Source organism: Cetorhinus maximus, chromosome 2, assembly GCF_964194155.1.
Source record: "Cetorhinus maximus chromosome 2, sCetMax3.hap1.1, whole genome shotgun sequence".
Lineage (NCBI taxonomy): Eukaryota > Metazoa > Chordata > Chondrichthyes > Lamniformes > Cetorhinidae > Cetorhinus > Cetorhinus maximus.
The window spans coordinates 209,713,586-209,726,819 of record NC_135880.1 but is presented as its reverse complement, the minus strand read 5'-3'; the positions used below and the strand labels follow the sequence as shown (position 1 = coordinate 209,726,819).

Sequence of the window (13,234 nt, the reverse complement as noted above, 5' to 3'; positions counted from 1 at the left end):
TACTGACCTCAAACCCCTATTAGTGTGACTACTATTTCATACTTTCCTCAATATGGTTTTCATTCATTCTGAGGCAAAATGTATAGTTAAAATGTGAAGGGCTGACAGCTAGTAAGCATGTCTGTTGATCCTGCTTCATTGTTAAACACCAAATCCCAGTACTTGACCCATCAACCACCTTCCCTCATCGTCCAGCCTATTCCCATTGTGTTCTCTACTGAGTGCTTTATTCACATTGTGTTTCTGCTCCAATGCAAACCACCCAGTCATCCGTCCTGTGTTTATTTAATGTCATCCCAGTTTTATTTTCACACGAACGGCTCTCATGTTCCCATGGAACCCCCTCCATGAACGACAGTACCTCCTTTTACACGTTGCCTCTCCGCCTCTTGTTACTGTCACTTCAGCTGTACACGGCAGACATAGATTCCCCCTCTGCCATGAACTTTCCACCTCAAAGATTATCAAAACCATTTTATTTCCTACAGTGACTTTAGACAGAAGCCTGCATATAGTTTGTCTAATCAGCCTCACTACAGCCTGTCCTCTGCACTTAGTTTAGACTTGCTGTGTAACAAAATATCTCCCTATCTCCACACAAAATAAGATATTCCAAAAATGTACCTCACACCACATGCACATCTGACAGGCAATAAAATCCACAACACGATTATTTTACTTTCTAACATTTTTCTCCACACAGTTGTTTTATATCCTCAGTTTCCCGCATGGTAGCCCCCCCGCCCCATGCACTCATTAGTTCAGGGACCCTTATATGAGTCAAATTTCAGCTTCAGGAATTTTTGCAGCTGTCTTGTATTTTCAGTTAGAAAATGGCTGTGACAACACTTTCAGTTACCATACCAGGTGCTACACCATCGATAAGCTCACTGAAGCTACAAATCTCTATACATTCTGCTAACTACATTGTGAGGACAACGTCAGTCTACTCTCTAAGATTAGTTTCTGTGAAAAAGATAGGTGCTTGAAAACAGAAAGTTTAATCTCTTTAGGTAAAAGTGTTGAAGATAACTCTTGTACTACAAAGATGTACATGCAAACTATCTAGATAAAAGATGGGGGGCTATTTCTCATAAATAAACTATACTCAGTGTAATAGATATTATTCATGCTTTAGTAATGGTGTTCAAGAAAACACAGTCCCAAGATGCACTGGTGCCTTTCAGACAACAGGAGTAAAATGAAAGAATCCTATTATTCTCCTTTACCATTCGATGTGGATAGTCAATCAATTTACATTTATTAGTTACAGCAGACTAAGCATACACAGTGAAACAAATAGCTGACACACAAAGGAAAAAATAAGTTTGTTGTAACAATGCTGTGTATAAAACCACAGTTTACTTACACACACTGGCCAAATGACAAGTGGTGAACATGATTATCTGTACAATAAATCCTAGAGAAGCTATTCACTCAGACCATTTAAATTATATCTACCAATGCTGACCGTTCATCATTAACCAATGTTATACCTGAACAGTCTCTATACACAGAACATTGCAAAATGAATACTATTATTTCTATTAATATTGTTCATACCCTTAAATATTGAGTGCTAACAAAACTGAAGAGCCAAGTGCTAATTAAAGGATTGACAGCATTGAGTAATGGTCAACAAACAATAGAATGGCCATAGCGTCATCTAGTCCATTTAGACAATGATATACCTCCATTAAAAACATTTACTAGAACATAAGGCACTTTTGGTAATAGGCATTTTTCTAATATCCTCACAAGGTGACTATTAATTCATTTTTTTTCTTTGTAAACTAAACAAAGATGACCAATTCACACAGATTAAGGAGAGCTCTGAGCATCTAATGTTAAAATATACACTTCGTGATTTAAGATTCAACAGAGTTTTAACAATGTACTAGTAAATTTCCCATGGCATTGCTCTCGAGTATAGTGTGGGAGCTGCAGCAGGGGTGTTTCATGTCTATCAGAGTACCACTCAGTCTGACTACAACAGCAGTGGTAAAAACTGTGAAACAATTCCACTGGAGTGACATCTCACTTGGGCTGACACAAAGTAAAAGCGTTACACTCATTGAAAAAGGCCTCAAATATACTTGTAATATTTGCCTATCATTCTACAAAATTTGTATAAGGTGCAAGTAACCTGCTTCTTCCTTCCTCCTCATTGTTATTTCTATTTTTTTTGCTCTCCATCTATGTTTAAGCCTTTATTTGTCTATTCTTACTAGCTCCTGCCCCAAAATTTCCCTTCCTTCTTTTCTTTTCTCCTCCTTTCTTCTGGCAGTGGTTTTGTAGCTCTCACTGAAGCTATCAGCGGAGTAGTGCTACATAAGGGAAATTTTCCCAACAAGGAGGAGAATTTTCCCATTGTCAAATCTCCAATGACTAGCCTTGAGTGGATGGTGATTCACCATTCCTGACTAGTCTCTGGCTCTAAAACCCGAACTCAGTATGAAAGTGTCTAAAAGAGTACTGCCAATGCTGGCACGAATATCAGCCACCCTCAATAACCCTTCAAAAAACTTTCAGCCCAAAGTATCACTTTTTTTAAAAAACTGAATGACTTAAAATTAAAATGTGATTTTTTTTCTTTCTTTCGCTATCTTATTACGATTACTTGTGCCATAGCTGACATTTGAAAATTTGCTACCTCATTGATGACAGATCATTGCAGTATACTCTGGATGTTGTAGCTGCAAAAAGCCCCAATAAAAAACAACATCTGCACTGGAACTCCATCTCACACAAAGAATTTTGGTGCACGTGTGAAATTTCCAACTCGGAGTCAAGGTCCAGATCACAGAAGGATTGGCTGTCCTGTGGAGGGTAATTTCCTCAAGGTATTCCTAAAACTAACTGACTCATCTTATGAGTAACTTAGTAACATTTTTGTGAATTGCCCAAAGAATAGGTAAAAAGACAAAAATACAAGGGGTAGAAATTTGTCTTGGGTGGGCATTTTAAAACTAGAGGTACTGCTTTGGTCAGCCGTTAGATGTCCCATCTGATATTCAGCTCTGTTGGCGTCAATGGAATTGAATGCCAAGCTCAGGGAGGGATGGGGGTATAATTGGCATGAAATAGAACTTGTTTTGCCCTTTGTCCACACAAATTTCTACCCTTATATAAATTTCATAAAGGATAAATCTATGCTTTGATTGCATGTTATTTCCTTCTTAAATCTGAGGTAATGTTACCAAACAGAAAATGTGGGAAAATAGATGTTGAAAAATAAAGACGACTTGATAAGAATCTGCCACAATTTGAAAAGAGGAAAGATAGGTTCACCAGCTGAGAAGACACGTCTACAAATGAAGTGGAAATTCTCTTTTATTGTGCTGATGGACCTATTTCCAGTATTTCCCATTTCTATTTCATACAGAAGTAGTAGCACACTCTAGAATACATGCTGAAATAGCAACAAACAAAATTACACAAGTATTAACATTTTATGAAAACTCCTTAATTAAAAGTGTTTGCTCCATCCATCCCCACTCCACTGTCCATCAATGTACTGAAAATAATGGAAAATGGCACTTCAAGCCCTGAGAAAATGCTTGGAAGAAATTTTCAGTTGGTACCATAATAGTAACGGATTGCTGTCAATGTAATTAAACAGACAAGTCTGTGCAACGATAATTGAAAATACTGGAGCATTCAGCAAACCAGGCATAATCTGTAGAGAGGAGTTGATGATTCTGGTGTGGACCCTTCGTAGCAATTCAGTTTTAATAAAAAGCTAAGGCACAAAAAACTCTTCAGTTTTCACAACAGATGCTGCCTGACCTGCTGAGTGTTTCCAGCATGTTCTGTTTCTGTTCTAGACTTCCAGCATTTGCAGTGTTTTGATTTTTTTTATGATAAAGCCCTGATATCTTGTGCGCGCGCGCTCTTATTTGAACCCAACAGATAACTCTGTCACCGACACAGAATTTGGATTAGCTCTGGGACAGGAGTGCAATGCAAGTATTCACATCCTTTGGGATCAAATACTTTGTAAAAGAAGTGCAAAATAGGATTTTATTTTCCAATCCATTGCTAGAAGCCTAGAAAGAATTTCAGATCAAAACTAGAATTGCCAGGTTAACCTTGGAGGTTGGGGCTCTATGATGTAATATGTTTTCCAAACAATCTCATACATTATATCCCAACACTGACCATCTGTACTAACTCACTCCAGTAAAACAGTCAGTCAGATATAGTTGTGTGTCTACGTTTCTATACACTGGGAGCTCCCATATTTCAGACAGGTCCAGGAGGGAAAGAAATAAGCAGAGGCTAGTTTGGGCAGGAGGGGGAAGCCAACAAAACTGGCATATGTAATGCGTACTATTGCTGTAGTGCATTTACTTAGAGGACATCATTCTGCTAGAAACTTAGGCAGAGATAGCCTTGCCATTACTTGCTATGACATGTTTGTGTAAACAACCAATATTCAAATATTGAGGGAGACAATTACAATGGACAGTTACAATACTTAACTCGTCAGGTGAGAAATCCCATGGGTTCGGGAACACCAGTTAAACACCCCACCCAATATTAAGCTCGGCTAACTTGAGAGTGTAAAATTAGGCAGTAATATCAGACACTAAAATTAGTAAGCCTGACCAGTTTTTTAGGTCTTCCATTGCCCACTTCAATGTAGTGACAGATTTATAATCCTCTTTATGTGGTGAGTAACTTTAAATAAGGTTGTATGTAATGCAACACATTACAATGTACTTTCATGACCCACTTTTGTACTTTCTTTTTCTTGAAAAATCAATAAAATATGGTTGAAAGCTATAATCCAAATTGGAGTTCCAGATTTACCCTTGTAACCATAGGATACCATCAATTTAGTAATAGTCCTGTTATTTGCCCTTGGATATCCACCGTTCCATATAAATTGGATAGATTTTTTTCCCCCAAAAAACACTAATAGCTGACATACAGCAACTGAGTGTAAAACAATATAAAATATCAAGGCTCAGGTTTTACCTCCCATCAGTTTGTGCCCAGCCTAAACCCTCCCCTTTCAAACAGAGTTGGTTAATTTCATGAACACGGCACACATCTCCCTTGAAAAGGTTACCTATCATACATTTCTGATCAATTAGGGTTTAGCTGCCTGTCATTTCTACTTTGAAGTTAAATCCGTCCAGGGTTCTTGTGTCAATGCCAGGGATAATGAACATGTTAAATTCATCATGAATGTACACACATCTGTGACTTTTTTTAAAAATAAGACTGGGTTTGACACACAATATCTTTATCAGATTTTTCAACTCTATTTCCATTACCAGTTGGTAAATGTTAAGTTTTAAAAAAAAACTTCTTTTTTTGCTGCAAATCTCCCTCTTTAAACATGCAGTGGGGACAGTTCAGAGAAGGTTCACTAAGTTGGGATGAAGGATTTGCCCTATGAGGAAAGGTTGAATAGGTTGGGCCTATACTCATTGGGCTTTAGAAGAATGAGAGGTGATCTTATTAAAACATACAAGATCCTGAGGAAGCTTGACAGGGTCGATGCTGAGAGGATGTTTCCCTTTATGAGGGAATCTAGAGCTAGAGGAGCAGTTTCAGAATAAGGGCTCGCCCTCTTAAGACAGAGATGATAAGGAATTTCTTCTGTCAGAGCATCATGTATCTTTGGAATTCTCTATCCCAGAGAGCTCTGGAGGCTGGATCACTAAGTATATTCGAGGCTAAAATGGGCAGGTTCTTGAACTATTGGGGAGTCAATGGTTATTAGGAGCAGGCAGGCAAGTGGAGCTTAGGCCAAGATCAGATCAGGAGTAGTAGGCCATTCAGCCCCTTGAGCCTGCTCCGCAACTTAATAAGATCATGGCTGATCTGTTAGTAACCCGAAATCTGCATCCCACCTGTTGCCGATAACCTATCACCCCTTTGCTTACCCACCTCAGCCTTAAAAATATTCAAAGACTCTGCTCCACCACCTTTTCAGGAAGAGAGTTGCAAAGACTCATGACCCTCTCAGCGGAAAAAATTTCACTTCTTTTTCGTTTTAAATGGGCAACGCCTTATTTTTTAAACAGTGACCTGGTGTCATGTCCCATGATATTACTGAATGGCGGAGCAACCTCGAGGGACTAGGTGGCCTACCCCTGCTCCGATTTCTTAGGTTCTTAAGTATTGTTCGTTAATTGTATGACACCAAATGAACAAGAATGGTTATTAGTCAGATTTGCAAGGGGAAATTTGCATGTTAATTATCCAACAGATAAAACATGGACCAGAAGATCATACCCGGTATGAAAGTTAAACCTCTGCTTTCTGTGGTGTGATATCAAACAGAAGCAAATAAAAATCTCATGGAAGCAGTCACTTTCCTTACAGTATTTGCATGGATGTCTGCATCAACTGAGCAGCAAATAAATAACATATAGTAATGCTTAGAAGCCCGACATTGACCTGTCATTGGGGGGCTTCAAAAAGCTAAACAGTCGAACGAAGCAGATGTAGTCGAATTTAGCTGTCCTGACATTGAAAGGCTCAGGGTGCACAGCAGAGGCTGAACACCACGCCTTCCCTGTTGGGCTGCGAGATGAGGTTCCACCTCAATCATATTCCTGCGCTCAAGATTAGAATATTGCTGCTATATTTATCTTCATGAAAGTTTAATTTTCAATCGCTACTCCCGATTTCAGATTTCATCTTGGGTTGCGAAAGTTTATTTTTGTCCTCGAATGGACCACACGTTGTTTGAAAATAAAAACCTAATTCCCACTTCAGAATTTTCCATTTCACGCCTTTGGACTCCTTCACATTCCCTCTTTGCCGTCGAAGTGTCACATACAGAAACTGATGCGAGAGAAAGAGAGAATGTGATGATACGTGAATTCTCTTCAGTTTCATCCTGGCTGCGTGCTCTGGGCGGGGACCACGGGCGCTGTAATCACAGTCCATGGTTTGCAAGTCTGCTCTCGGATTGTTGATACAGACAACACACTAAATCCTGACAACAGTGCCTCAAAATGCCATTTAAACCACGTGAGCTAACACACCCATTGCCATTTTCTACACGGCGGTTTCTCGGCTTGGAACAAGGCGGAAAAGTGGCTTCCGTTGCTCCAGCGTTACTCTCAGAGAAATCATCCGGCTTCTTCTTCCCCTCTCCCCCCCCCCAAAATTTATTCCTCTAAAGATTATCATTTCCCTCTCAGACGGGTAACAGCAGGTGCCGAACTCCGCCCTGAATTCACATCGTTGAAAGGATGTCCAATACAAAATGCAAAGGACTTCACTGACTTGTTGGCCAAATAACTTTTCCATTCCCTCGATGTTGTGCCGACCGTCCTTTGCACGAACGACGAATATTTAGACCCAGAAAGATGCCGAGAGAATAAATAAGCGAGCCCGGGGTGAGGGAAAGAGCAAGTCTTGGGTTGGGTCGGTGGGTGGGTGATGGCGAGATTTCGCCCTGTGTAATCGAGATAAATTTATCAAAGGGGATCATTAAATGCATTCTGCGTGGGTTTTGTTATTCCTGTGCCTCCCCTTCCCAATTTTTCAAGAATGTTTTTAATTTTTAAAATGGATTAAAGATGTCACGTAGATATATATATATATATTTATTTATTATGAACGTCCCTTTCAAACTCTACTGGGACTCGTGTCTACAAACACAGAACCCCCCAGTCTGTAAAATAACAAAGGACCCCGACTTGCAAAGCAGAAACTGTTAGTTGGAGCTTTTCAAACATTTTGGGTAATTGCATTATCAACCCAGAGGGGAAGTGGCAATAAATTGGCATCCCCTTGTCAATGGAAAAATATTTTCCTTCAACAAAAGATGCTATTTCACTCTTGATTACAGCCGCCCGGCTTTTTTTTTTTCCCCCTATTTGGGGAAATTTTTGGACATAATCCAAAAAGGGAGATTTGGAAACGACCCTTCCTTCGAATCTAATTATTTATTGTGTTTGGCTCTGGTGTTTATAAGCTTGGGGGGGTGGGGGGAGAGAGAAAAGAAGAGATTTGGCCGAGACTCGATCCCCCTCAGAGGCTCTCTCTCTCTCTCTCTCTGAAAGAAGCGGATAGCAGCGCTCCTCCGGTCACCGGGAGACTAGACGCCGCTATATTAATCTTTAAATCCTCTGTAACATTGTGTCAGGCTCAAGAAACGGTGAAGTGTTGAATAAGGGCAGTCACACAGTCGACAGAGGGGAAAAAAAAGACCACAGACCCAGAGCATAAATGTGCAATCAACACCTTGTATTGTTTCCCCCAATCCCCCTGAGATCAGAAAATTATTTGTTTTACCCTATTTAATTCGCACTTACGTCACCTAGTGGGACCCGCACCGTGTCCCAGATCAAATTCAGTTACCTTTCCCAAAAAAAACCCACCACACACACACACACAACTCGCTCCTTTCCCAAGACCAACCAACCCGCAATCTCTTAAAAAAAATGCACGATTTTGATTCATCCTCTCCCCCTTTTTTAAAAAAAAAGGATCACAAAAAAAATACGAAGCAGCGAGTAAAAAGATAACGGTTTCCCGCCCAAGGGTGAAATAGGAACAGTTTGGTCAGACGTGCAGGGAGTGAGAATCTCACATCAATTTCTCCCCCCCCCACCACCACCACCACCACAAATTAAGCTTTTATTTTCTCCAAACATGTCACACTGAAGAAAGCAACGCAACCGACCCTATTGTCCCAGAGCCCATAAATAAACAGGAGTTTATATCAGCAAGAGGAGGGTTGGATGTCCCATTTATTGCAAACATTGCAACCTCAGCAGAGAAATTGAGGGGGGGGGGGGGGGGGGTAATCATCCATTTCTTTAAACCCATGTTTTATTTAAGTGGTATCAAAAATGGATACAATCAGATGAAAGATACAAAAGGTTCCAATTAACAAGAGTTCATTTAGCACCTCCTACTGGAAAACAAATTCAGACCAGCTCCTTATTTCACTGTTATGCCCCTTATTCAAGACACTAGTTCAATTTTTGTTTTTATTTTTTTTTAAAAAAAAAGCTCTGTAATTAATAATGAAAAAAAAATAAAGAGCCCCCAAAAGCAAAAGGATGGAATACAATTTCGCAGATTTTGCGAGGAACAGACCACTGCTATTCAAGAAACCTGTCATTTATTCATGAGAACGTGGACAGATTTTACACCAGCAAAGGAGATTACTCAAATATTTTACCTTAACTGAAGACCACCAGAAGACAAAGAAATCACTGCCTTATATTAAACGAGCAGAAACACTTGCCCTTGCTGCCCGTACACGTTAAAATAAGATGCACAGAATTTGGATTTTTGATGTGTTTTTTTTTAATATATTCCACTGAATTAAGAAAGAAAGATTGCATTGCAGAAAATTAAAATGCAATATTGCTCGCTGTTGCTTTTGCAAGGAATTCAGTACGTTTAGCAACAATTTTTTAATGTTTTCTAGGGGAGGGGGAAAATTCTAAATCATACCTGCGGTGCTAATAAAGAGTAGCCCGGTTAGGAAAATCCTGGTTTGTAACATTGTTGGTGCTTGGAATTGGCTCTTGGAGGTAAATGACTGGTGAATTTTTCGCTCCGCTTTTCTCGCTCACTCGCTGCGACCAGACGACAATCCCCGCGCGCGCTGCTCGCGAGCCACTTCTGCCTTCTGCCTCCACCTAATCACTCCGCCCTCCTTTAATCCGCGCCATATCCGCCCGCTGGAGCTGCCACACTCCGCAAGTAGTCCCCCTTACCCACTTGTCTATCTGTCTCCCTCCGCCCCCCCTCTCCCCCCCACTCCCTCCCCCGGACATTCTTAAAGCCCGCACTGGATTCGCTCTCCCTCTCATCCATTGAGGTTAATGTTGGGGGGGGCATCACTTTCTGCCCCCCCATCTCTCTCTTTCTCTGCCTGCCTGTGTGTGTGTGTGTCCCCCTCTTTCCAATTGCAGAAGGTGCAAGAAGATTTCACCAAGAGTTGGGATTTAAGGCACTGCCAGGGGTTCTACTTCTTTTATATTAAAAAAGAAAGACTTGCATTTATATAGTGCCTTTTCGGCAGACATCTCAAAGCCCAAAGTTTAAAAGAGAGAAAAGCTTGAATTTATATAGCATCTTGCACGACCACCAGATGTCTCAAAGCGCTTTACAGCCAATGAAGTTCTTTCTGAAGTGTGGCCCCTGTTGTAATGTAGGGAACGCAGTAGCCAAGTTACACACAGCAAGCTCACACAGACGGCAAAGTGATAGCCTCCGGATAATCCGATGTTGATTGAAGGATAAATATTGGCCGAGATGCCAAGGATAACTTCTCTGCTCTTCTTCAATATCGTGCCATGGGACCTTTCACATCCACCCAAGAGGACAGATGTTGAATCTCGATTTAACATTTCATCTGAAAGACAGTACCTCAGGCAGTGCAGTACTCCCTCAGTACTGCACTGGAGTGTGAGCTTTGATTTTTGTGCTCAAATTTTGGAGTGAGTCTTGAACCCAGGATCTTCTGATTCAGAGGCAAGACTGAACCTCAAATAACTCACATAATGAGGAATGGAATGTTTTCGGCCCAGCGACAAATATGGTTGCCCAATTTAAAGAATGAATGGCTTTTTTGGGCAGATGGGTGTGTACTCTGCTGTAATCCCTCTGATCTAACTGGCATCTTGGTCATTGAGACTTATATGGCAACCCAGTGGGGTGCTCCTGGGTCACCTAACATGCATCATCACAAGTATCCCCTCAAATGTGGCATGGTACGATCAAACCAAAATATGCCAAAATAAGCATTGCGTCCCGCCAAAAACTAAGGGATACTTCCTTAACTAAGTCAAAATATTAACAATACCTGCAAGTCACTCTATACCTGTTGCACCCAATTGTCACTGAAGGTGGTCCTTTGGAGAACAGTCTTCTTATAGCAGATGCTACATGGGAAGCAATATTTTGCATTGTAGTTTTCATAATATTGCTCTTGTTATATTGTAATTTTAAATTTAAATATTTTGGGACTAAATATTATTTGTAACATCATAAAAAGAAAGAACCTATTGCACCTTTCAAGGCATCCTTGCAGCCAATTAATTATTTTCTGAAATGTAGACACTGTCATGATATATTGCAATGTGGCAGCCAATTTGCACGCACCAATGTCGCTGAAAAGGCCAGATAATCACTTTTGTGTGTTAGTTGAGGAATAAATATTAGCCCAGACATCAGGAGAACTTCCCAATTATTCTTCAGATAGTGCCATGGGATCTTTTACATCCACTTGAGGGGGTAAGCCAGACGTCAGTTTATCATTTTATCTGAAAGACAGCACCTATGACAGTGCAGCACTTCTTCAGCACTGAACTGAAATGTCAGCCTAAATTTTGTGCTTAAACTTCTGGACTGAGATTTGAGTTAATCTCACAATCGTCTAATTCTGAGGCAAGAGTACTCTGCTCAGCTAAAACTGACATTGTGTTATTAATTGCATCGATGATCTCTGCTCTATTTATTTACTTGGTAAATTGCTTTGCCAATGCACCAGACAATGCAAGTCCTTTAAATAATCTGATAAATCTTGCCCAATCAAGAATTTTGACTGTGGCTATCAGACCCTAAGAGTTATTTTGCAGGTGCATTCTGAAGGAGAATGTGTCCATTTCCCAGGACAAAGCTAACTCAATAATCAATATTGTGCTGCAGGGCCACAACACTATCTGGTTTAGAATGCACATCTAAATGTGACTCTAATTATCATTACTGGGAAGACAGTAGGCAGATTGAAGCAGCAATCAGGCGGTAAACTGATGTTCTGTACACTGAAGTGGTAGGATTCACTTGCAATCCCCTACATATTGAATGCTTTCATGGGGGTTGCCATCGGCCTTTTGGTAAAGGAATTTTAAAAAGGCATGATGGTTTCCCATAAGGAGTGAAAATAAACCTGGCGATAAACACCTTCTTAACTGAATAAGAAATTTTAAAAATGATCAATTTGGCTGGTGGATGAATTCCTCCTTAGATTTTCAATAAAATTGTGTTTCTGCTTTTTAAAACTGTATAAAATTTACAAATAAATGTTATAAGGCCATGCCTTATATCAAAAATGACTTCATGTGAAAACCACTGATAAAGAATTGAAAAACTGAAGCAACATTCCAGTGATTTGAAATTGCAGTTTATAAGATGGCTGAACATTTTTGCATGACTCTACCTTACGTATTCCAAAACCATTCACATGGAATTAGCCTGTCTAGGAAGCTAAATCAGAAACAATTGCCTTGAAGAAGCATGAATGGGACCATCCCCTACCCCTTTCACAAAGTATACAGACAATCATGGGGAGCAAACCATGACCATATTTGGGGCAAATGGTCAGTTGGAGAGAAAGAATCATGTGACAAGCCAGCTAACTTCCTTTTGTGTGTAAGAAACTGTTTGGGTTCCAGAACCCAAAGCAGAAGTCGAAGAGATGCCCAAGAGACAAGGACTTCGAGTTGGACAGTCTCCCTCCCTCGCTCTCTCTCTCTCTCTCCCTCCCCATCCAACTTACAATTTCAGACGCTGTCTGCTATGGGACCATCCATGTGCCACAGGCAGAATTTTAAAAGTCAACCCAGCAGCTGCCAACTCCATAAGAACAGAGATAAACCTTCCGTAAACATATTTAAATCATCTTGACATCAGATCCAGAGGAAGCATTGAGCTCAGCCTGAAATCCTCCAAGTCATCAGTCTACATGACTTGTATACCTTTAACTTCTATTGGACGCTAAAAAAAATGCTTAATCTATACAAACATATTAATTAGGAGCAGAAGTAGGCCATTTGGCCCCTCACACCTGCTCCATCATTCAATAAGATCATGGCTAATCTGATTGTTGCCTCAACCCCACTTTCCTTCCAACTCTCTACACTCTTTGACTCCTTTGTCAATCAATCTAACTCAGCCTTGAAATGTTTCCCCTCCCTTCTTTACCATTTACTGTAACAATAATTACTCAAGTATCAATTGGGATAAAGTCTTCTAATGTCATCACTCAATAGCTCTTGCACATCGGAGTTCCTTGCAGATTGGCTCTTCTCTCTCTCTCTCTCTCTCTCTCTCTGTCCCTTTCCCTCTCCCCCTCTCCCTCTCTCTCACTATTGGAGTCCTAGAGAATACCCTGAGTAATGTGATCATATCTTCTTTCCTTCTCATTATATCCAAATGGATTCTGCCTTTTCCCCCTCAAGGACATCTGTTTCCAACACTACAATGTCTTCCCTAGTCAGTACTGCCACCCACATCTTTT

The 13,234-nt window shown here is 40.4% G+C and overlaps 1 protein-coding gene across 13 annotated transcripts in view; it reads right to left on the bottom strand.

Moving 5' to 3' along the window:
- LOC144669582 (neural cell adhesion molecule 1-like) overlaps positions 1 to 9,650 on the bottom strand; it is a 485,847-nt gene extending 476,197 nt beyond the window's left edge. For 4 of the 13 annotated variants that reach the window (XM_078532123.1, XM_078532133.1, XM_078532115.1 and 1 more), the window contains exon 1: positions 9,442 to 9,644. In XM_078532123.1, coding sequence (XP_078388249.1) covers positions 9,442 to 9,493 — 52 coding nt within the window. In that variant the 5' untranslated portion in view covers positions 9,494 to 9,644. Of the gene's footprint in view, positions 1 to 9,441 lie in introns of all 13 variants that reach the window. The other 9 variants (XM_078532088.1, XM_078532100.1, XM_078532107.1 and 6 more) reach the window with 4 other exon arrangements.
- Positions 9,651 to 13,234: the final 3,584 nt, after the last annotated feature.